Source organism: Cotesia typhae, unplaced genomic scaffold (genome assembly GCF_013202065.1).
Source record: "Cotesia typhae breed Kobodo isofemale line unplaced genomic scaffold, CoteBio_Ctyphae contig_5, whole genome shotgun sequence".
Taxonomy (NCBI): domain Eukaryota; kingdom Metazoa; phylum Arthropoda; class Insecta; order Hymenoptera; family Braconidae; genus Cotesia; species Cotesia typhae.
The window spans coordinates 4,148,200-4,173,043 of NW_027423757.1; the positions used below are offsets into that span (position 1 = coordinate 4,148,200).

The window sequence follows — 24,844 nt, forward strand, 5'->3', positions numbered from 1 at the left end:
ATCAAAATATGCCTCAAGGGATCATTTTATAATCAAAATATGAATGTATTGTAATTGTATTTTTAATTAGATTGTTATCGATTTTATTTATACATTTTCTTTAAGATTGTACTGTTTATTTATTTTGGGGCAATAACACTCTAAGCTGCTACTCAAAAAAATTAATATTAAATTTATGAATTTTCAATGATCGATCTTTACCTTTAAATTAACCACTTAAATAACTCTATTATCTGCGTATACGTCATGTATTGAAAATTATAAATAATTAAATCGATTTTCGAACCAAGGCGAGACTAAAGCGAGGATTTGGAGGTGAAGGTATGCAATATGTATTTATATGGGGAAATAAGTGAGAGATATTCGGCAGGGTTCAACATAACCCGAAATCGATAACAGATGACGGCATACAGGCATACCAAACTGACCAGGGAATGCCATTTGCGTGCCTCTATTCCCTTAACAGATATATCTCTTGCTCTCTTACGACATCTTCCTCTCGCTCTGCTCTCTCTACAGATACAGATATACAGAAATGGAGACTGAGAGTGGTCGGCTGTAATGTTACTCGTCTTCAACTCCTCTAACCCTTTGCCGTTCCTCTGTTCTCTCTACGACTGTCCTCATAGAGCATTCTATTACGCAAAGACAAGCGTACCGAATAATGTCGTACGCCCGTAAATTACGTGCGACGCCGATAGATTGTACCGCTCTTGTCCTTGATTCCCCGGTGAATCTCAACGGTAAATTATCTGAGACTGTTTGTTATTTATTTACCGAATTTTCACGGAGAAGACAAACACACTAATTACTTTTATATTTATTTGTTTATTTATTTTTTACTTATGACTCAATCGGGCGAGTTGTATATTTCTACAAAAATAAATTTAAATGTCTAGACTCTGTTTTTTTTTTTTTTTTTTTTTTTTTTCTTTAAATGTTAGTCATTTAATGACGGTGACATTTAAAAAACATTTATTCTTCTTCGAATTTCAGTACATGTTAATGATATTAAATTGGTTGGTTTAAAATTAATAATATTATTTTCCACCTGAAGTTTAAATTTTAATAATAAGATAGAATTTAAATTATTATAATAAAAAGCCAAAAATATGTAACAGTGAAAATATGTTTAAGCTTTTTACCTACTGAAGAATGTTGAAATACCCGAGAGACTCGTGGTATTTTGCCCATTACTGAGTTAAATAAAAATACCGTAAATATTTTATTGCCAACAAAGAAACAAAAGTTGTTATTTTATTTATTAGCTACACAACGAGCCAGTTTGTCTTGATAATTGAATACTAACAACTACAATATTTCAATCAATGCAATATATTTTATGCAGAATTAACAAAATTTTTTGTTTATAACCTGTTTGCTTCATTGATACTGACTGGAAAAACACCTACACCCACAGAAGGATTCAATTTAATGTAATAATAATCTATAACTTTGCTTATTAAGGGAAATTATTTTGAATTAACTTGATATCATTGTTTTTTTTTTTTTTTTTGAATAAATTTTTTCAACTTTAACAAAATTGTTTTTAATTATTCTCAATTATAATTTCAAAATAATTTTAATTAAGCATAATTGTACATTAAATTCATTTTGTCAAATTAAACTGCAGCTATGTGTTTATAAAATAAATGTTAATATTTATTATTCTTGTTATTTAAATAAGAATTCTTAAAAAAAATTACAATTTTCTTGGAATAAAAATTAACAAGCCCTTCACTAATGAATCCTTCTTATGTTTAATAGTTAATACAAACGTTACTGGCATAAACGTCCAAGCAGGGTGTAAGATCAATTCCGATAGAGCTCGATGACTCCGCGACATACAACGGTAAACAAAAGATTACATACATATAAACGACATAATGAGTGCGCACGGTTATAATATAATTATAATGACGGTGACTAGGATAAATTTCCAGAGCCTTTATATCGGCAGAGCTTGAACAAAGGAATCACGGCAACCTACATAATATTTATTTATAGAAAAAAAAAAAATAAAAAATAAATAAAAGAAGAAAACACAGCAATCTCACGAAAAATCAGTAGCTAAATGTCTGCGGGCTAATAGTGTTGAGAGTGGAAAGTAATTTCACCCTCTCGTGCTGTATGTATGTGGGTCGAGCGTGTATAATGTACAGCTAACAGAATAAGAAAAAACTAGACATAGAAGACATAGAATAGAGACCAGGAACAGCTTAACTATATATTACTATGTACTATATTCTATACAATGCTTATACTGAGAAAAGTGTAACTAAACGTAGCACATAATGTAACAAGTACTTATAGGACACCGAGTAGAAGCAGTCAACTTCTTTGTGGGGGTTGTAAATAGAGTATAAACTATGTTGGCGGCACCGCCAGTGATCGTACGTTATGTTACGTTCCAACTTGTTCATCCTTACACATGCTGTCGTTCTTATTTCTTATTTTTTCCCTCATATCACACTGTAATAATACTAGTCAAGTCTTCTCTTCTTTTGTATATTTATATTTGTTGGTGTATATATAGATATACTCATATGTATAAGTATAAATATGTTCTAAGCATGAAAACTAACAACAGCTATACCAGTGTTGTCTCTAACTGTATTTCGGTCGTGGCAACAGACGCGACAGGTGCAAAGGCGTGGCAGCTGTAGCTCGTTTTTTGTGTGTCCGCCACCAGAGATAACTTTCGATCTATTCTCTGTTTCTTGGGTTCAATATTATTCAACTGTGGAATGTTTTATTCTAAACCGAAGAGAAAGAAATTGTTTCATTTTTTTATTAACAATAATTTGGTTGATTGACGGTAAGAGTTTTATTTAAAGTGAAATGAAATAAAAATATTATTATTATGAGTTTTACTTGTATACCAATTCTGGTTTTTACAAGGCTGATTGTCTCAGCGTCTCCACATATAGTTTTTCTCTCTATTATCATCGTATGTTCCTCGCTTTTTTATATTATCAACACAATCTTTCACCCCATCCACTTTTATTATCAACATAATCCAATATATTATCCGCTTTTTTTATTATCAATATATTCCAATATCTTTCCATTTTTTATTATCAACATTTTTTTGCACTATCTTTCAATTATCAACATATTATTCTTGCACATATCTTATTATTCTCCATGCGGCTGTGGACCGACTTGTGCTTCCTGTACGGCATTTACCCTATTCCTCACCCCTTTCGGTCGGTTGTTGGAATAGTGGCGATGGGGAAACCACAGAGAAAACCCATGTCAGTACAGTTCGGCTGCCGGAGCGACCCCCGACAGTTGGTGTTGGAACTATTCTAACTACCGTCGGGGCTCGAACCCTCGCCTCACGGCATGATGTGCGACCGAACTAACGGGATAATGACTTAGTCCGCTCGGCCATCATGCCGCTCGAAATGAAATAAAAATAAAAATAATTGTTGGGTTTGGCTGACATGGTGGTTATAAAAAATTCGGAGATAAACCGGGGGAAAATGTAGGACACTCTACGGTGCCAGACAGGTAAAAAGAAATGTCAATCAGAGCACGAGTGTACGAAGCTAACTGACCAATAAAATGAAAGCATGAGTTTTATGTTGAGGGAAAGGGCGGTTTTGCGAAACTCGTACTGCCGGGCGACGGACATCTGGCCTCAAGCTTTTTTGGCAGACATTTATGTAGATATGTATATAGAAATAGTAATGGGGATGTGTATGAAGGCTGAAGGCTTGTAAAGGGTGGGCTACTCCCTTTAGATTTGAGTGTCCCTCCACTCCACTCTAAATGTTCGTTCGTTCGTTCGTTCGTTCCTTCCTTCCTTTGGCATGCGTAACGCCTGACAGTTGAATTAATTGAAAGTTTTAAGGTAATTGGAATCGATAACGCCGCTTAGTAAATGGGGCGAGCTCCAGACCGGACTCATAACGTCATATCACCGTCACCAGAGGGTTAAATCACAGTAAATTAAAAAACAGTCCAGACCAAAGAGCCATTCTCGCTTCACTTAAATAGATTTTAAGTGGATTTATATCATAAGTTATCCTTTTATTGCATTGTACTGAATTTTAAATTTGATTATATTTATATTCGTATTAAGGAAGAGTTTATTCAATTTTAAATCAAGGGCAAAATTATTTTGGGGGAACCTTACGTCATGATTCAAGAATTTTATTTAAACTCGTTTTCTTAGCTAAAATAAATTCTATTATTATTTCTTCAATTGTAAATTCAAAATTTTTTTCTTTTCATCCAAAAATTTTGTGTTCTTGATTCAATAGTCAGTTTCTTAAATTGATTGAAAACTGTTTGTTTCCGGAAAATTTTGAAAAAAATAGTATTCTTGAATCAAGTCTTTCTTTTTTCTGTGTGTGCAATTAATTAATGATGGCGGTAATTTTTCACGCAAAAAGATCACGAATTCTTAAAAATGAAAATAATGTTTTAAGCTGAGAAAGAGCTTTAGCTATTGGATAACTGTTAAAAAACGTGAGTTGCTGAGGAGCATTCGCGGAATGAGGTCGCGGTCGAGCTGCGTTGGACATTGTCGTCTTTCAGCAAGTATCTTACAATCTCAGGACAGTTGAAGAAGGCTCAGCGTATTTATGCTTCGAGCAAATGTAAATGTAAGTTAAGTAGGTTATTTGGGTTTTTGAGTCTGGATATAATATCTAACGGACAGACACAGAAACGAGGAACGACCAACGGACAGACGGACACGGATGTTTCCGACAGTGAAACGTGCCTGAAACAGCATGCACTCGGAGAGTGTTAACAGCTGAGAAAGAGAGAAGAGAAGAATAGAGGCTTTGGTGTCGCGGCGGGAAATTAAATTTCTCGGAAAATGAAATTTCTATCCATGCATATCACTGTGCGACAGGAGCATTATTTGCTATGTAAATCGATCCATACATTTCGTCTGGGTTCGCTTGAAAGTAAAAAAATTAAAAAAATGAAAATAATAAATTCATTTAGTTAAATTTTAGCACTGTGACGATAAACAAATAACAGAGACGTGTGTGTTAAAATAAAACAGTCGGAGCGCGAGATCGCGCCGGATTACGTCAATCACTTGGCCTGTTCGCACCCACGCCTGTCGCGCTCATTAACAGCGGGTTGCGCAATCAATTTCGCATCTATCTCGACCTTGGAATCACATATTTACCCACGATAAATCTATCGTATTTTCTTCGAAACAATTGTTAGAAAAAAATACTGTTGTATTTAAAAGCTAAAATTTGCTCGGCTTGAAATAATTAATTTATTGAGAAGAGAATAATGATTTTATTAATTTTTCGAAAGATTTTAGATAAAAAATAGTGGCGGCAAAATGACAGAACTACTTTGTTATTCGTTATTGACAAGTGCGTATTGGCCGCGCGCACGATGAGAGGCACAGGTATATTGTGTATGGCATATATATATTTTTGTAGCGATAAGCTGAAGCAGCTTACATACAGGGAATTTCTATCAGCTTATCTTGCTTATCTTTTCGATCAAACCTTCAAGCCAGCGTTGTATTGTTGTATATTATATTATATTTATAATAATCAAAGTTTATGGATGAGATAATGTATAATATATGGGATAGAATTTGAAAATAAATAAAATAAAAATAAAAGCATACACTGATATGTATGACGCACAGAGTAGGCGATGAATATTATTTTTATAAAATGAAATGTAAATATTATAAAAAATAAAAATGAAATTAATAATGATAATTGATAAAGAAACTGACCTTGATACTGTCGTAGCAGGCTGTTACTCGTCCGTTCTGGACCTCGACGTTGGCTGGTGGATGAGCGAATTTGCACTCCGTGTCAGGCCTGGTGCACTTGTTGCGCTGAAACTCTCGGCAGACCTCAAGCTGTAGCCAGCGTGAATCCTTGCCATTAAGCAGGTTGTTCATGTTGACCATTGCCATCTTATTATCCTCGTGTTTATTTGATAGCTCTCGAATCCTCAGGTTGGTACCTTTTTTCTCTCGTAACTTTTCCGGACGTCGTCAAATTAGAACACGCGCCGGTTACTAGTTTATTATATACATCATGTTAGTATCAGTGGGTGTTTTAACATTAACTATATAAAGTTATTTTTTTTTTTAAATCTAAATCAATTGATAAGCAATCTTGCTTTTAATATTTATTGCTGACGGAGAATAAAATCGTAATAGACATTTACATTTAGTCATTTAAAAAATAACACTGTTTATGTTGGTTTACTAGCAGTAATACAACAAGTATCTTGATTGCTCATAAAACAACTATTTTTAATATTTTTATTGCTTTACGACAAGCATACCTAATAATAAAAATAACTATTATTTTATTTTATAAATAAAAGTTCAAACATCTAATCATCAATCAACCGGACTTTATTCTCCTCAATAAAATAAATAATAAATATCTACCTTATAATTGTTTTATTGCCGTTTACACCCGATGATTTATTTTTCAATATATTCAGTTTGAATTATTCTTCAATCACTCTTTATACTTTGTCCTTAGTATTGGATTTTATATTTAAACTCACTTTGTTAATAATAAATATCGTGAGATATATTCAATTATAACTTGTCGTTTGTCGTTAATCCATTAACAGATATATCGACTTTTAGATTTATTATTGTGTCTCGTTGTTCAATTTTATCTAGGCCGTGAGTCGGTGTAGGCTAAGAACATACAATGGACACTGGCACAATAATTATTCAAAATTCGTGAGTTTTTAGCCAAAGCTATCAACTGTCAAAGCTTCGAATATACCAAGCCGTAACTTAGCAGGTGCACAACAGATACTTTTATTGTTATTTAAGTAAATCCTCCGCTGATAGACTGATATGTTGATCTATCAATATCACTTGACGTGTCGATGGCTGAGACTGTTGGTGTTTTGAGGAGACGACTGATGTAGTATCAACTGGACGTGATTCAGTATGTCAGTGATCTGGTGTCTACTGCAGTGCGGCTATGTGGGAAAAAAGGATGTGCGAATTGGGTTATGATGGTCGAGGATAAAAAGCAAGGGTGGAAAAGTGGGTGCGACGACGTGTCGGTGTACTGACGGGTCGAAAGGTCGAGTTGGGTTGTAAGGTCGTAGGATTTAAGTCCAGGTTACGGAAAACAGAGCAGGACAGTTTTGAGTTTTAAGTTGAGAGTAGGAAAGAAGAAGAATAGAAAGAGAGAGGAAAAGAGAAAGATGGGATAAATATAAAAGGAGAGAGGAGGATAGAGGGGTAGGGGACCAGCGAATTAGCGTAACGTCCCTTTCTGTTCCTCGGATTTACGTCATTTATTCGGTCCACTCCTGGCACGTGCCGCAGGCGAACTCTGCTATATTCTGGAAACATACCAAAAAGCGAAATTTCGCGTTACTGCGGATGCAAAAGCTTACATTCGGGATTTATTGTTTATTATGGATTTACTATTTATATTGTTTTATTGTTTGTATACGAAAAGAAAAAATTAACTTGGTTCAAAGAAAAATTCTTGAATAAAAAAAAAATCATATTGAGTTTGTCTTAAATCAAGCTAAAAAGTTTTGAACTAGGAAATTTTTTTTGGTTAAAGAATTTCTCTTTTTTCCAAGTAAACATCCAAATATTTTATTGTTTTACACTAAGACAAAAAAATACTACTATTCAGAAAAATTAATAAATTTAAATGGCCAATTTGAACAAACTTTTGAACCTCGAAATAAATTTTAGATAGTAATTTCTTTTTATCTCAGTGTATTGTCTATTGTTTGCTGTAATTGTTTCATTATCATATGTTACTGAATTAAGTTTAGAGACAGAGACAGATTGATTGATTGATTGATTGATTAATGATTTATTCATGCCAAGGCACAGGCCAGATGGCAATATTAAATACAAAATATTTACATAAAATATAAAATATAGTAAAGTATGTATATGTAAGTACAAAAACTTAATCTAATCTAATTAGAAATATATCAAAATAAAAATAATATAATAGATAAAAATAAAAATAATGTAATAGATTCAACAATAATTTTATATTAAAGCTTTAACTACTCAATTTTTAAAGTCTTATTAAAGTTTTTGATTGCCAGTTTTTGACTTCTAACTTAATTATCTAAATTTAGCAAATAATCAAACAATTTATTTTTAAACACTTCACTACTACTCGAGTTTACAATATCTTCAGATAGATCTTCCCATTAGCGGATAAGGGTTACCACTAACTAAAGTTAAAAACTGAGTTAAGTGACCAATAACACTATTTATGTTTAAACTGAGTATATTTAATGGTGGAGCTAAGTTATTAGGAGAATTATTTGTTGAATTATCTAAGCATTAATCGAGTTTCATAAGATCAGATTCACAATTTATAACTAGTCTTTCAGAGTTCTCATCTTTCTTTGCAAAGATTTGCCCATTTCTCGCCCAAACAAACTTGTATTTAGCAGTTTTAGCCTTCTCCTTAGTTTTGAGTAAAAGTCGATGGGTTTCTGGCAGAAAAAATTCATTAACATAAATAGATCCCTTGAATGCATCATCGACTTGCGTAGGAAAAACCTTCTTTACCGGAAGATTGCCAGACTGACGCTTCTTATTGACAACAAAGTTACGAGCTTGGATCGACATCATTGAAATTATAAAAGAGTGAGAGGCAGGCCTAGTTTGATCTCGCACTTGCTTGTTTTTATTCTCAAATTTACGAGCATTTAAGATGCAGCCAGTTAGTTTTGGCAAACTCAAATTCGTTAGGACGGCTGTACAGATATCATCTGGTGTTTGGTTATTCGCTACCGAATCGGGAATACCCGATATGACTAATTCGGCAGAGCTCTCTGGTACCTGAGAGGAAGAAGATGCAACAGAAGTTGAATTTCCAAGGAGTAACAATTTCTCAGTTACCGCAGCCATTTCATTTTTTGTTTGATCTCTAAGATTTTCAAGATCTGAACTGAGCTTGATGATTGATGCAGCGTTTGCCTTAATATTGGCAGTTAGCCTTTCCTGACTCGCAGCAATAGAGTCTTGGGACTGTTGAACTTCTAGTAACTTAGCATCTAGCTTTTCAAATCTTGCATTCGTTGAGACTTCCAGACTACAGAATCTCTCCATCATTGCTGTTAATTTTTGATCGAGAGACTTATCTGCCCAACCTACTGGTAACTGCGCCATTTTTGGAGATACAACAGGTGATACGAATGCTGAGTCAGAAGTAGGTGATAGTGGTGAGATTGGTGTCGTTGGAGACTTCAGAGATGAGACCGATAATCGACGTGCAGAGACACGCTCAGATGTAGAAGATCTCGCGGATTTGAAACTTGAAACTGAAGAGGTGTTGGAGCTGGTAGATTTTAGTGAAGCAAGTCTCGTTTTTGCATCTAAATTTCCCAGGAGATAGTTGAATTGTTTTCTGCAACAATCAGTGAGTGGCCTGTTTTTTACAAAATCACGTGCACAACCAGGATGAAAATGTTGTTGACAAGTGTTACAAATAACAGATGATTTGACAGGTCTCTTGTATCTAACACATGTGTCAGACACTAATGGCATAACCAGAAGATTTGAAATAAAATTTCTGTAAGGTGATCAGACAATTTAGTGCGAGGTTTCAAATTACCAATCAGAACCAAGATAAATAACTAGTTATTTTAGTGTCACTTAAACCTTCTCGATATAAATAAGGTAAAGTAAAAGGGAAATGTCCAAGTAAATAACCAGTGATAAGTATTGTCACTTAAACTATCTTGTGGTACACACTGTAGATCTAATAAGTTGTTGAGTAGTAGCGATTTGATGCCCAGAAACAAGTTGATAACAATTTACCGACGGAGTAGATATCAAATTGATGATATCTTTCAAATCTGGTAAACTTCAAGTGTAATTTGACATCAACTGACGCTAATTTGGCTAACTGCCCACTGCACACAATAACCACTGTCGACTTAACCTCTTCAATGATGAGAAATAAATATTTAATTATTTTGCAATCCACAACGAACAAATAAGTAAAATTTATATGTTAATCTGCAGATTGCAATTTGTTGCTTGCAATATTTCTGAAATCAAAAATGCCCGGGGGCAATTTTAAGCAGAAAAATGTTCTAAAGATAGAGTGAAAAATTTAGCGTGTTTATGTACTTACAAGAGAGAGAGAGAGACAGAGAGAGAGAGAGAAAGAGAGAGAGAGAGAGAGAGAAGTAGGGGAAAGAGCCTGAAAAGTAAAAGGGAATAAAAAAATAAACAAGCGCTGAACACGGCAAGTTTTAAATTTGTTACTTCGAAAGCGCAACAATCGAGGCAAGCACTCTCGACAAGCTTAGGTGATACGGGGGTAGAAGGTGGTAGAGAGGTAGAGCAATGGTCTCGATCGATATCTCGATCCGTGATCGGCGCCAAACACTATCGCGTATGTTTAGCTCTAACAATCCAATTGCACGAATTTTTGCCCTCACTGTCGTATCGTGCTACTAAGCTATACTATTTTAATGTATGTTAGTTACTCCTTTTGTTTCTCAATACCTCCTATTCCTTATCCTTTTACGCTATAACATACATCATCTAAATGTACATACTATATTATATTATATATTATATATTATATACTGTATACTGTATAACGTAATATTACCGTGTGGATAGTTAGACCGAGTTGTTACCTTTTAGATTACGACGGTTGATCGAGGGTAAGAGTATCAGCCGCAGCTGTCGTCGCCACTTGCATAATGTCCACTCTTTGATTTATTTCTATATGCTACATTACTGCACATTATACATAATGTACATATAAGTGGACATATATATGGTCATAAGATAACTATCATCGACGGTCGTTCCATTCAAAGTGAAACCACAGGTTTAACCATTCTCATCCGGTGGAAATCACTTAGAGAGACTTATCGCGCACCTCGTCTGAAAGAAGGCCCATATCGTTCATATCGCTCGCTGCTACCGTATTACACGATCAGTACCACCTCTATTTAACTCTACTATATACTATACCAAGTGTCTTCGTATGATACTGCCAGAAGGTATTTTCTTAAGTGTCCGCATTACATTCATGACACACATATCAAGACAGCTGTTTGACTGATATCCGCGTATAATAATAAATCTAACTAAAGAGGTGGATCTTCAATGGAATTGATATTTCTCTTATACACTGAAATAAAAATTGACTTGATTTAAGAGAAGAATTCTTGAACCAAAAAAATCGTTTAGAAGTGCTTCATCGTTTTGATTTAAGAAGAAAAATTCTTTGAAAGAATTTCAATAGAGAATTTTTCTCTTGATTCAAGTTAAATGTTTTTTTTTTTGTTCAGCGTTACACTATTATTCAAAATCTTAATTATTAAAATTAATTAAAATGTATGATATCTGGCCAACTATAATTGAGTTTACTTTTCTCGCACACGTATCGATACACACTCACTTCGCTCGACCGGATAACTAACTCGGTCTTGATAAGAATGCGCCCATAGCCTCAAACTTGTAACGTCACTTCAAGCCGTCAGAATCCCTAAGGCAATCAACATGGTATAGCTTTGTAATTATTAACATAATTCTATTATTTTTTGAAGACAAAAAAACTGTTAAAAGATAAATTGTCCGGAATAAAAAGGTTAATTTACTTGAAATTTGTGTTGAAACACAAAATTTTCAGCTTTAATGTAAATTAAATGAAAAGAGCAGTTTATTTGATCAGAGACAATGTGAGTATGTTTCCGAGATACATCTATGGAGTTGGTTCAATACAGTACAGTATCAGATAAAGATAATAAACAAACATCAAATGGAAATAAATCGTTAGAATGTTCACGTGTTTCAGTGTATATAAGTGAGGACGATATTTGCGAAAAAATGAGAATTAATGAAAGTACCGATGAGTAGATGAGACAGAGATCGTAATTTTCCCGACGAGTACTCTGACAAGCCGCTTACACTAAGAAGGTCGAGAGTTGAGACTAAGCGATGTGACGTCTTCACTTCTCGCATTATTTTTTTCTCAGTCTGCTATTATATATATACACCGATGTATAAAAGCCTTTTATGTGATCTACCTTTTATGAAAAAAAATGAATTTCCGTATAACTATTCAAATCATGACCGAGTAGAGCTGTTCGTGATGAAAATAGCGGAAAAAAGTTTTATAGTGAGTTGATACATGCGACGAATTCCGTAGCAAGTAAATTATAATGCCAGTGGTAATTAATTTTTTTTTACTCAGTTTGAACTAATTTCGGAAGGATAATAGCGATTATTATTAGTTATCACGCGAGTAAAATAAAATAGATTGATATGCTGATTTAGCGACCCATTGTATACGTGACAGGAGAATCAATACCTTTTTTTTTGTTTTTAAATTTCTAACACACTGGTTTGCCTTCGTTGATGCTCGTGTTTGTACCATGCAATCGACTGAACTGATTTGATTACGCCCGATTCGAAGTATTTTAGAATATCAGATTAATAAAAAAATTTTTCGCCTTTTTCATCACATATTTTTTGTTTTTTCATTCTCTCTTTTATTTAATTTTTCAATTTTGTATTCAATTATCAAAATTTATATCCAAACTATTTTTATTTGAAAAAATTTTTCAGGAAAAATTTCTTATTGCAAATTAGTCATTCATTCAACTAATTAATATGAAATACTCATTAAGTAATGCATGTTTAAATTTACCAAATTTATTTATTCTGTGGCTGTCAACCGTTTTCAAAGCAAATGATGTCTCAATATTTCAACCTCTGATATTTACATTGAACAATTTGCTTAATAACATCTTTTTAAAAATAATTGAGAAAGATGAATAATAAATAGTAAACGGCGATGGCAAACAGAAATAACCGATGAATATTTCAGACTCCGGGAATATGATATTGCTCATCTTCTCAAGGGTCCTGTGACCGAACCCGTCTCTCTCTTGTTTAGTTCAGCGTCGGCTGGTCAGAGAACCGTAAACCTCGTTATCGGCGATTAATTCCGAGCTATTGAATATGCACATTGTTGACATATATGCGTACGAGTCCGGCAACTTGTGTCGATATATATGTAAAAACTCGTAATCGCAGTTGTTACTCTACTCCTATATTTTACACACGATACACATATATATCTTTTATCTATAAAATTAACATATGATGACTCGTTTGCATCACAGCACAATATATATGAGTATATCGTCACACCTACTTTTAACCTAGGCATTATTAAATCCTCAATGTATACGCGTATTTTATCATTATTTTTTTTTCTTCTTTTTTTTTTTCTCAGGTTAATGGAAAACACAGCTCATTGAAAATAAAAATGACACCCGCAATTATGATTGAAAATAAAAATAAATCTGAATAATGAACGTAATGAATAAAACGGGTTTTTACGTAACAGTGAGTAAATTTATTTATGTATTAAAAAAAATAAAACAGATATGATGATGGAAATAAAGTTTTATCGATTGGATAATGCGATCAGCGGATGCAAGGCCGAACCCATAACGTTAATTTGTATTGATTATGCGTACTGTCAAGTGATTGGTCTGAATGAAAAACGATAGGGAAACCAAGTAAAACAAACAAAAAAAAATAAAAATAAAGGCAATATCAATAGAGAATCCACTAAACGGAATGGTGAAACACAAAAGACTAAAAGCGATAATATGGCTGGAATATCAAGGCACGAATGATAGGTGAGAGCTCTTTGACTCTTCCCATCGGTAGATAAAATCCGAGTTAGTCATTTGGAAATGTTAAAAAATCATTTCCACGTCCATGGTCTATATTCGCTTCTACTGCCGAGTTTATTCACTTTTGCTGGTATATATAAAAGCTGCCACTGATATGGAAGCATCATACGCTAAGTTCACACGATCGAATATCTTCACAAGTGAGCGCGTCCATCGATATGTCAGCCATCTCGCGGTTAAATGTTTAGTCATACCGATGTTAACGAAATACAAATAAAATTGCACAGCACATACAAAGCATAAAATGTGTTATAATTTATAAGTACAAGTATTAAAGATAAATTAATAAGCGTAACGCAACAATGTTTACTTCAAGACAGATTGATACGCTTGGTTAACCAGTTAACTTACGTCCTTAAAAATGATACATTGTTAGTAACAACCATTAAATAAAAGCTTGATATTATGTTATATAAAAGGCTACTCAATTTAGTCAATAATAATACCAACTATGTCTATAAGAATTGTTATCATCGTTGCTGTATTATTATTTATGAATCAAGGAACAAATATATATTCATATAAAGATGACGAAAACTAACAATTTATATCTGTTTTCACAACGAAACTATCAAGTAGGCAATTATGACGACAGTGACCAGGACGAAGGGCGGACTCAGACTTCACGGCCTGCTTCATTCCTCTCAGAAAAAAAAAGTCGTATGTATAAGAAGACAAAGAGTAGTTTTGTTTGCGTAATAAATTATTGTTTTTTTTTTTTTACAAGTATTACTGAGTAATAATGGATGTGTACATTGTGATTGAGCAAAGAAAAAATTTTTATTTCCTGATTAGCTTTTTAATTTTTTTAGAAATTATTAAACTATTTATCGAAATTCCAATAAAAAAAAACTAAATGAATTTTTGATTGACATGATGTAAAAATTGTTGTTTATTATAGTCGTTTTTGCTGTGTATTTAATATAAACCATTTTAAATAAAAAATAAAAACTTATGATTCATTTTAAAAAATAATTAATAATAAAACTATTTGTTCAACGTATGACTCATTCATAGTGATTAAGATAACATATCATGCCGAAAAAATAGCGCAGGAATCGATTACTGTTAAATTCGGCGCAAAGAAAAAAAAAATAACCAAAAATGTAACATAGTCGAAACAATTATTTTAAAAGTGGGCATTAAATATACTGTCCACTGTATATGTACATATAGAACAGAACAAAACACACACGTACCACTCAGCGTGACAGGGGAGTCAGAAATAATAGGAAATAGAAGTGAAACAGCACAGGTGGTCATGTGAAAATGCACATAAAAAATAACGAGTCGGTTTTTTACGTATAACACATCTCGTTACTTTTTCCAGTCGGAACATTTTTTCTAGCGCACACCGCCAATGCATTCGAATAAGCGAAAAAAAAGTTAAAAAAGTGCAGTGGGCGTAACTATAATTCACTTACGAGGCCCACAGTTATTTATATATTTATATATCGGTAAAACGATGACGGGCAAGGTAGAAGTGGTGGATCAGTGCACTGCCAGCGGGGGTTAACAGCGCAGCAATAACGGCAATTTAATGAAAAAATAACGCGGCAAACTGGTGATACGGGTGTATCAAATGATGCTCAGTACTCTACAGTGCTGGCATATAGAGCAGAGGCTCCCCGCGGCCGATATCCGCGACACAGTACAGGGTTATTCGATCTCTAGTGTGTATCGTGTGAGGTAAATAGAGATACAGAGAGAGGTAAACAGAAATAAAGTGCCCAAGCCAGAGCAGAGCAGAGCGAAAGAGTGAAGAGTGAATAAAAAGAGCAAGCTTCGGGCTACGGGGTAACGTTGTCATGATTGCGATTTCACTGCACTCCAGTAAGTTCCATAACCAGTAGCCTTCGACGGCATGTTTTTTTAATTTATTCTTTTGATAGATGAAATAAATTAATATAACTAACGTAACCAACCGACTGCTGGATAAAATAATAACCCGGATAAATATAACACCCAAGGCTATCACGTATTTTTTCATTCGATATTTTACAGCTGAAATTAAACACGAATATTGTTTCTCGATCGTAAACACATCGATAACAACACAAATAATTTATTGTGATTTATTACATATCGAGTTTGTACTATATTCGAGTTCATGCTGTGAAAAATATCACATTTTTTATTTGAGCATACAAAATTTTACAAGGCAAATAAAGAACTTGAAAAAAACATTTCTTTTTAATCACACCGTGAAAAAAAAAAAAAAAAAAAAAAATTAATTGATAAAAAAATGTTTTCAGTGTGCTACTACACTAGATAATCCTCTATGTCCGATTATATGGATTAGAGACATAGATTTAGAGTGTGCTGTATATTTACAAATAAAAGTAAACACGATGTAGAGTATACAATAAAAATTCAACGCACGTAAAGCTTAAACTTATCTGTCCAAATGCAGAAGAGATCCGATCGGAATCTCCACTCAACTTTGACGTAGCGAGGATCGATCTTGCATTAATCAAATGCAGCGATTAGATCGATCCGAGAATCACTGGTTCGGATACGGAGAGCTGAATCGAAACTATATTACGAAATTTTCGAGATTGAAACTGTTTGAGGAATTCTGATACACGTGTACCTATAGGTACATCGATACTCTGACATATTATGTCGATGGAAATGGTCAGTACGACGACTCGACACAACATGTAACCCAAATATCTCTTGCGGTTATATTCGCTCGTACTATATTCTGAATTAGAAAATTATTCGGATGAAATAGACTGTCTATACATACACATATATGTGTCGCTTAATTTCGACTCGCTATTTCCTCCAGCGCGAGAATATTATGTACCTGGGTGAATGATGAAAATCTCCGTTCTATTCTCTATCAACTATTATGACTATTCACAGTAAGATCTACAGGCGACAACTGGAAATGAATACAATAATCGCGAATGTAAATTTTCCCGTCGTCGGAGTCACGGAATCCCCAAATCAATTTTGAGTTTAATTCTCTGTTACTTTAAAAGTAATATGAAATCTTTCGATAATGAATTAAAACTAAACAAACCTCTTGGATCAAGAGACAAAAGTCTTAATTCAAAAATTTTAGCTTTGAATTAAACACTTTACTATTTTAAAACAAGATAAACCATATTTCACTTAAGAATTTCTTTCTCTTGAATTAAAATAGGTGGTAAAGTTGATTCAAGATATTACCGGCTCGTTACAAGAATACGAAAGTTGTTTGGACTTCTATTATTATCGATATCATAAAAAATAAGTCTCAAATACCTTTTGGAATTATTTTTTAAGTTTTTTTTTTTTTAATTTTAATGGAGAAAAATTACAAAATCCTTGAAGTAAAACTAAATTATTCTTAGTGACAGTAGTCAAATTTGATTGTACCTCTCAAAGATAATATACTGTTTATTGAAGTTATAGAATTTCTCATCGCTGAGAAAGCGAGTTTCATTACAATAAATTCTTGAATGATACATCTCGGTTGTTTTAAAAATAATTTAGTTCCTTAATCAACAATATTTCTCTTCAATCAACGAGTTTTTTTCAGCGTATATGAAGACGAATTTATCCACAAAATGGACAAGAGAATTGGCATAGCCAATTGAAACTCAATTGAATGGATTTAGAGTTGTCGGACATACAAGGTAGATTGATACTATATTCGTTCAGTAGAACACAAATAAACGGGATAGAAGATGGAGATAAAAAATAAAGATATACTTATACTTGAACATATAACATATATAATGTATATTTGTAGGTTAGATCGGCAGGTCAACGGCACCTTTCTCTTTGCCTCTCTTAGCTGATTCGCACACGCGCGTGACCAAGTCTGTCACGACGCTAAAATTAAAACGAGGCACACCCACCATCGGTTGTTGCTCACTACTCGTAAATATTATAGATGTCGGGGTCAGAATTACGAGCACCTTGTCTCCGTATTCACTAATATAATATAATAAAATAAACTATACAATATATTATTATAACGTGGAGCAATTGTATGTGTAGACAATTCTGCTCGGAGTAGAATTATTGTGCATAATAAATAACAAATATTGTACAACCTACAACACTGGAAATAACTAACGTGACGGACTAGTAATAGTAACAGTAAGAGATATATCTGTAAAATGTATAAAATAAAAGGAAAAGAAGAAGGATAGAGTCGAAATGAGATATGTAAGAGATGAGAAGAAAAGGCGATTCGTAAAAAATGTATGGCATACACGTTACATAGGAATATGTATATGTATATATCTAGATGAGATAAAAAAATAAAAAATAAAAATGGTTTAAGCTCTACTCGCGTTACCGACTAAACCGAGTCCGTTTCTTTGTGCTTTCTCACTCAGTTGCATCCTCACACAACTAAAACGTAATAGTCTCATCACTCTCACTCTTAAACTCCCTCTACAATGTTACTACATGTTACATACTACACATACTATTTTCTCTCTCATTCCTTTATATTACTTTTATTTACTTCCAATACAGAGCAGAGATCTCTTTTCTATTTGTTCTCTTCTCGCTCATTCCCTTTACGGTTTTTCTCTCCCGTCACGCGTCGTTTTAATGCAAAGATGCAACTGGTGCCACTTCCCCGTACGTGAAACCGACCACCATCATTTTATCGGTGTATATGCATACTAATACAACACACTTTATAGATATATACATTTGTGTGAATATGTACATTGACATCCATACAATATCGTGTCGTCGCATTTACCGAGGACATTGCACTGCGTGCTCTTAATTCAACGTAACATGCTACGATGCTACGGATAAAGTTTTACCCGAAGAAAAAAGGAAAACCCCGGATAGGAAACACTACTCTGCTCTACGTCTGCTCTACTCCGCGAATTGCTGCATCTATTACTTTACTTCACAGACACATAAATTTATAAGGTATTGGGATACTCCCAGTTTAGTTACTTCGACTTCACAGTATCGATTCTCTCGAAGACGCATGTGTAGTGTTGAGGTGACGAAGTATGTGTCTACGTACTTTGAAGTTTACTTTTAAAGAAAATTTTAAGAAGAAAATTACTTGGCTAACATTTTAAGTCAACAACAAGTACTTTAACACTGTTACCTTCCAATTAAATTTCAAATTCTATTTTACCAATTGCTATTTAATATATTACACTGATTAAAAGGTTTGTTATTGATTACTAAGCTTTATAAATGATTTTTGACAGTAGATGACTTAATAAATATTTGTTTAGACTCTCGAATAAAAAGTGAGTTAACAAATTCTATTAGATCAGGACCATTAATAATGTTTTTAAAAAAAGAGAGAAAATAAAATGAATAAGTAATATAACGATGATTTTAACAAGTTAAAGAATGTTTTTTACGATGAAAATGATTCAAACATCGTATTTTTTTATGAAAGGTCAATTTATCAATGTACTTTAATTTTAACAAAAAAAAAATTCTATTGATAGCTAATAAAAGTATTCGGTTGAATTGAATAAATGAACAAATCGTTTTCGAATAAATGAATTTATTAACAGTTAATAAATTCTTCCATCAGAATAGATTTTTTACGACGACAAAATAAAAGTTTTTTTTTATTAAATACCTTTCAAAAAAATAACTGTGTTCCATCGTAAATAATGTAAACAGCGTAATTTCTTTAGGTGTAAAAATTTTGTTTGAATTAGAGAAAATATTTACTCGAATCAAGAATATTTGTCTGCATATAGAATTTTTTTTCCGTCAACGTAGAAGCTAAAAAGAAAAAGTATTAAAATTGAAAAATCTTAATGATCAATGTACAAACGAAGGATATAAAGAAAGTCGGTCATATTTTTTGTCAACAGCTGTGTAATATAACTCTTTGCAATGCCTTTCTACTGTTATCATCATCATTATTATTATCATAGCTGTTATTTTTTATTTTTATTTCATACTTTTTCTCTTTGATCTAGCCCTCCTGGTGAACGATGAAAGAGCGCGGATTTCCGGCGCCTACTATCGCAGAAGTTTGTCTTTTTCGCTCAGCGCGAATCACAATATATCAATCGATTATCGATGCCAATACCGACGTAATTTAATTCTTTTCTATCCCATAAGTAAATATATATAAAATTTCAGAACCAACAGTTTAAAAATACGATTGATAGTATTAGTAAAACAAAGCATACATATTTTGACTATAACTGAAGTGAATTTACGAACAATTAAAAAATATTTAAAAATCAATAGAGCACTTGAAAAGCGATTGCATCGGAACGAAATGAATTTATCTTAAACTCTCATCTTCTCCCGGTGCTATTATTCTCTCTTTATTTCTTTTTTTAACAATTTCTCCAATAGAATGTTCCTTTGCTTGCTATCGAACGATTAAAGGTCTCCTCCTACGTGGATCCACTCGTCCCACTCTATATATATATATATAGCCTCCTCAATATACTGCTGAGATCTTTAATCGCCTTGGAAACAATACGCAATCTTCTTTTTGCGTTAAAATGGCGACCCTCATCGTCGGGACTGACCGGTACAGTACTTTGCTGATTCTCATTCTCTTTTGTACGATCAACGATACACATATATATATATATATATATATATATATATATATATATATATATATATATATATATATATATATACATATTTCGATTCAAGGAGACCGCTCGATCATAATATACAATTTATACAAGCTTCGTGAGTGGGTCTTGAGGTGAGTGGGATGATGAGAAATTCAAGTGATTACTATGCGGTATCATCTGGATACTAAAAATCTTATATCGCGATGAATGCTGAGCCTTTCTGTGTTTTTTAGCCTCCAATTTTTTTTTCCATATACATTCGTGATGTACTACGTGGCTTTCTCTATAATAGGTAAAAAAGTAAAAAGGCAACAGCAGCATACATCAGACTTGAGTACGCACTCATCCGAAGTCAATCTTTCTCAAAACTTTCGTCTAGTGGCAAGAATTTCGTCTTAAGGAATTGCATACTTAACATACATATTTTTCTTCAACAACGGAACTAACACTGAACCGTCTACCATCTCCCTACAATATAATAGATATATATATACTAAGTAAGCTAGCTCACTTTCTCTAACCGTTTTTATTTGTTTACACTCTAGTGTTTACGTTTTATTAACGCTGAATATCGAGTACACAAATTGAGTACACATTGCGTATAGGATAAATATTAAAAGGGGAAAATTCACGAGTGATAATAATTATTTAAAAACAACAATTCAATAATTATAATGATGATGATGATGATGAGTAGTGATGCACCTCATTTGGTGTTACTACACGGAAGTGTAAGCACATTAAATGTTAACACGCATTCCGTGACAGTGTTGCGCTTTTAAAGACTAACATATAATGGATTTATATGCATGCTATGCATATGTGAGTTAAAAAGAAATATAATATGTGATATAATAATAATAATGATGATAAAAAAAAAGAGGGAATCCAACATGACTGGTGCACTACTACTTCACTCTCGAAACTCTTGTATATAAATTCGCACGTGCTTTTTACACAAGTCTCGTGACGCGTCTCAAAGCATATGGCGCGGTAACTTTTGCGACTTGAATTACTCGTGACGTGAAAGATTAATAGTTTGCGAGTGTGCACGATCAGGGAAAAGTAATTGAACTATATATTTAATATGATATAATGTTTACTAAAGCAACAAAAACTTGAAGTCGTAAAATTGATATTTAAAACTTTTACTGTTGAAAAAAAAAAAAAAATAAATAAATAAATAAATAATTCAAGTAGAGATCAACTCATGTCATAGAATCTTTTTAAGACGGATAAAAATAAACTATTACCTTTTTAAATTTATATATATAAATGTATTCGTACGCGTTTCGTTCACGACTTAACCTCGACTTTTCATTGCTGGCTTATATATAATATATAGACACATAAAGTTGTAGTGTATGGTATATATAGATATATATGTATGTCGAACTCGGTTGCGGAATTCCTGCTGGCAGGATGTCGAGATTGCGACCGGTTGAGTGCAGATAGCGAGCATGGTTACAATTGCCCGTGAAGGAAAGAAACATACATACATACATACATACATACATACATACATATATTGCTTGAGAGTATCTGTACAAAACAAATAAAACGCAACATTTTCTGGGCATATAGCATTATGTAAGTCGTTTAATTTCTGCGTTTTATTTTAAAAATATTGCAGATCGGAAATTTCGAGGGCGATAAGCAGCGACCCAGAAGCACCAAGAATAAACAGTGACAAGCAACCGTGACGAATAACTGGACTGGTTCGGCTCGAACGAGTCACTAATCACACATAACAAGTGAAATCCTTATTATGTTATACATTATTCTGCTTCTATCTATCTACATTACATGGTATTGCTTATATTTAGATTTATACATGTAACAACCGAACTAACGAGTGCTCCAGCAAGTAACAAGTACCAACCTCGGCTCAGCTCAATCCTTAAATAATGTTGAGATATCACGGGGTTGCGTTATTCGCGACATTTAAGTCACACGCCAGGATAAAAGTAAAATTTAAATGCTCGTCCGCTGAGAATGTGTCACGCGAATACGTCTGTCAACTCAACTAAAGTTCACTAAAAAAGAGAACGGACTAAACAAGAGACAGATAAACGAGTCGGGTTTTATATCATATTAATTTCTCAGCAGCCTCTACTCTATACTCTATAGCGTATTATTATACATACGTCTACATCTACGTGGACATATCATGTGGGAAGAAGCTTATATGTACATAGTATACAATATAATAATAAAATACTGCGGAGACCTTTAACACACTGACACTGAAAAAGATAGAGATTGAGCGCGAGTTAGATGGACACGGACGGTATTTAAAATTTCATTTATATTATTATTATTATTGTTATTTATATTATTATTGTATGTGTATAATAGAATAAAATGAAGTAGTGTTAGCAATAGGGGATACGAGTACTTAAAACTTATAATACGTACATCGTTCAAATGCTCGCTCGAATTCTAACGTCACCCTGATGGTGCTTTGATATCAAATGACTAATGTAAAAGACACGTATTAACTTTTTTATTCTATTTCAATTAAAAATTTAATGAAATTGTTATTCAAGCCCGCGATATTGTGTTTATTTCAATGAAACTTTTAACGCCCGTTATTAACGATAATTATTATTATAATAATAAAATAAAAAATTTTATAAGAAATTAATAAAGTAGAATGACATTACTATACTTTATTTATCGTACTTAGCGTTTATCGCATGGCTTATCGCCGACTGTCGGCACTCCGAAACCGAATGATATCCAACTTACGTACTACGCGCAGAATTCCCCCTCTCGGCATTAACTATTCGCGTACCTTTAACCGGAACACGCGGTCATTATTTTTGTATCGCCGATAGTATGACCGTGCTCCGATTTTTTTTTTTTTTTTTTTATTAACGAATCACTCAATTACAGCAACAAAAAATATAAACTCCGGTGACTAGGAAATATAAATATAAATAAAACTAAAGTAATAGAATGCTCTCAATAAAAAAATCACAGATAACGTTAATTAACGTTGGAGCTATTATTACAGAAATGAAAGTTTAAGTCACTTGTCGATAAAATATTTAGAACAAGTATCAAGTATCAAGTGTTTTCCTCAACTCTGAGTTATCGCATTATTTGCATACGTATTTTATATTTAATATTTATGTATTTATCGACATATAATTCAGAACTACCACTTAGATCTTTTACGTAGTACAGAGCATTACCCGGAACGAGTTTGGTTATTATGTGTGCGCGTGACACGTCAAGAGGCTAGCCTCCGAGCCGCGATGCGTTTATTTTTTTATTTTTTTCGAGTTGTATTATTACGTTATTTCTTTGTTTCCTTAATTTTACTAACAACCATTATTATTATTATTATTATTATTTTAAAAGAGTAGTGTGTGGTTTATGCTGGTTAAAAACACTTTTAATAAAACAATTATCATGACACTTACGTTTACAAAGTCCAACAGCGAAAAATATTTCACAGCAAGTGACCACTCAAAATAAATAATTTATTTATATTTTTTAATACTTCAATTACTTTTGATCTCACTGACAATACCGGTGTTAATTATTTTCACGATATTTTTCCGTCTCATATCAGCCTTGCACTTGTTTTCAATAATAATATCCTCTTGAATTATTCAATTAACAACAATGATAATTATTATTATTGAAATAATAAATAAACTTGAATTAAAAAATGTCCAACAGACAAATATAAATATATTTATATCACCAAATAAAAAACTGAGTAATATTTTGAATAAAATTTATCTTTTTTTTTTTTTTGTATATTATTTAATCACGAATGATGATGATTATTGTTATTATTATTATTATTATTAATAATAATGATTAATTATTATTATGAGGATAAATGTTTAATTGAAGAGGTTGGTTTGTTAAAATAACAATATTAGTGTTATGAATCTCACCAAGGTTTAGACACCACTCGCGACTGAGCGCCGTGACGATGGGCGCGTTACGAGAAGATCTTTGAACGACGACGCGACCGACGAGGTGACACAAGGAGGGGGGCGGTGGCGGTGTTGAGGCTTAAAGGGAGTGGGGAAAACGGGGGACACGGGCGAATTGATGCAGCTTTGCGGCTAAAGCCTCGATGCGTCTTGCGAGAGGGTGAAAAGGTAAAAGAGGCGAGCGATGCTGGTTAGGCGACGGAATTGCGACTGCTCGGACTGGTGACTACTGGAACTGGTCCCTAAGCTGACGGCGACTGTCCGCGACCTCAGCGCCACTCCCCCTACCGCGCCAGAAACAAACAGCTCCAGCTCACTCGACATTTACGCTCTTTTTATCCCCACTACCGAAATTCCCCGCCGAAGATACCGAGAGGGTAAAACAGGAGCTCCCCACTATTTTCATCCGTCGCAGCGTCGCCTCACCGCTCCTCGAACGTTCGATAATTTGTCATCTGCGCATGCGCCACCAGCTCCCCACTACTAAGCACTATTCTTCCCCTGAAAGTTGTACAGATATGTAGATGTTTATACATACACACGCACACACACACACGCTCCTTTTTAGACGGCGACGGTGATATAGCCGAATATGTATGTATTGCGAGCTGGAGAACCGGCAACACG

The 24,844-nt window shown here is 33.5% G+C and overlaps 2 protein-coding genes across 4 annotated transcripts in view; both read right to left on the reverse strand.

Moving 5' to 3' along the window:
• Positions 1-24,844, reverse strand: part of LOC141531336 (uncharacterized) — a 314,633-nt gene that overhangs the window by 162,262 nt on the left and 127,527 nt on the right. Inside the window, exons 1-3 of one of the 3 annotated variants that reach the window (XM_074249083.1) lie at positions 24,176-24,447; positions 6,404-7,329; positions 5,732-6,022 (exon numbers count right to left, since the gene is read on the reverse strand). In XM_074249083.1, coding sequence (XP_074105184.1) covers positions 5,732-5,917 — 186 coding nt within the window. In that variant the 5' untranslated portion in view covers positions 5,918-6,022; positions 6,404-7,329; positions 24,176-24,447. Of the gene's footprint in view, positions 1-5,731; positions 6,023-6,403; positions 7,330-22,676; positions 22,986-24,175; positions 24,448-24,844 lie in introns of those variants that run through there. The other 2 variants (XM_074249084.1, XM_074249085.1) reach the window with 2 other exon arrangements.
• On the reverse strand, positions 7,709-24,177 carry LOC141531337 (uncharacterized). Its single transcript, XM_074249086.1, has 2 exons — positions 23,690-24,177; positions 7,709-10,181 (listed from the first exon to the last, which is right to left on the reverse strand). The coding sequence occupies exon 2, from the start codon at positions 9,518-9,520 to the stop codon at positions 8,309-8,311; it is 1,212 nt and encodes a 403-aa protein (XP_074105187.1). The 5' UTR covers positions 9,521-10,181; positions 23,690-24,177; the 3' UTR covers positions 7,709-8,308.

Excerpts from the sequence above, each read along its gene's own strand:
- LOC141531337 (XM_074249086.1), bottom strand. The coding sequence starts at position 9,520 with ATGCCATTAGTGTCTGACACATGTGTTAGATACAAGAGACCTGTCAAA.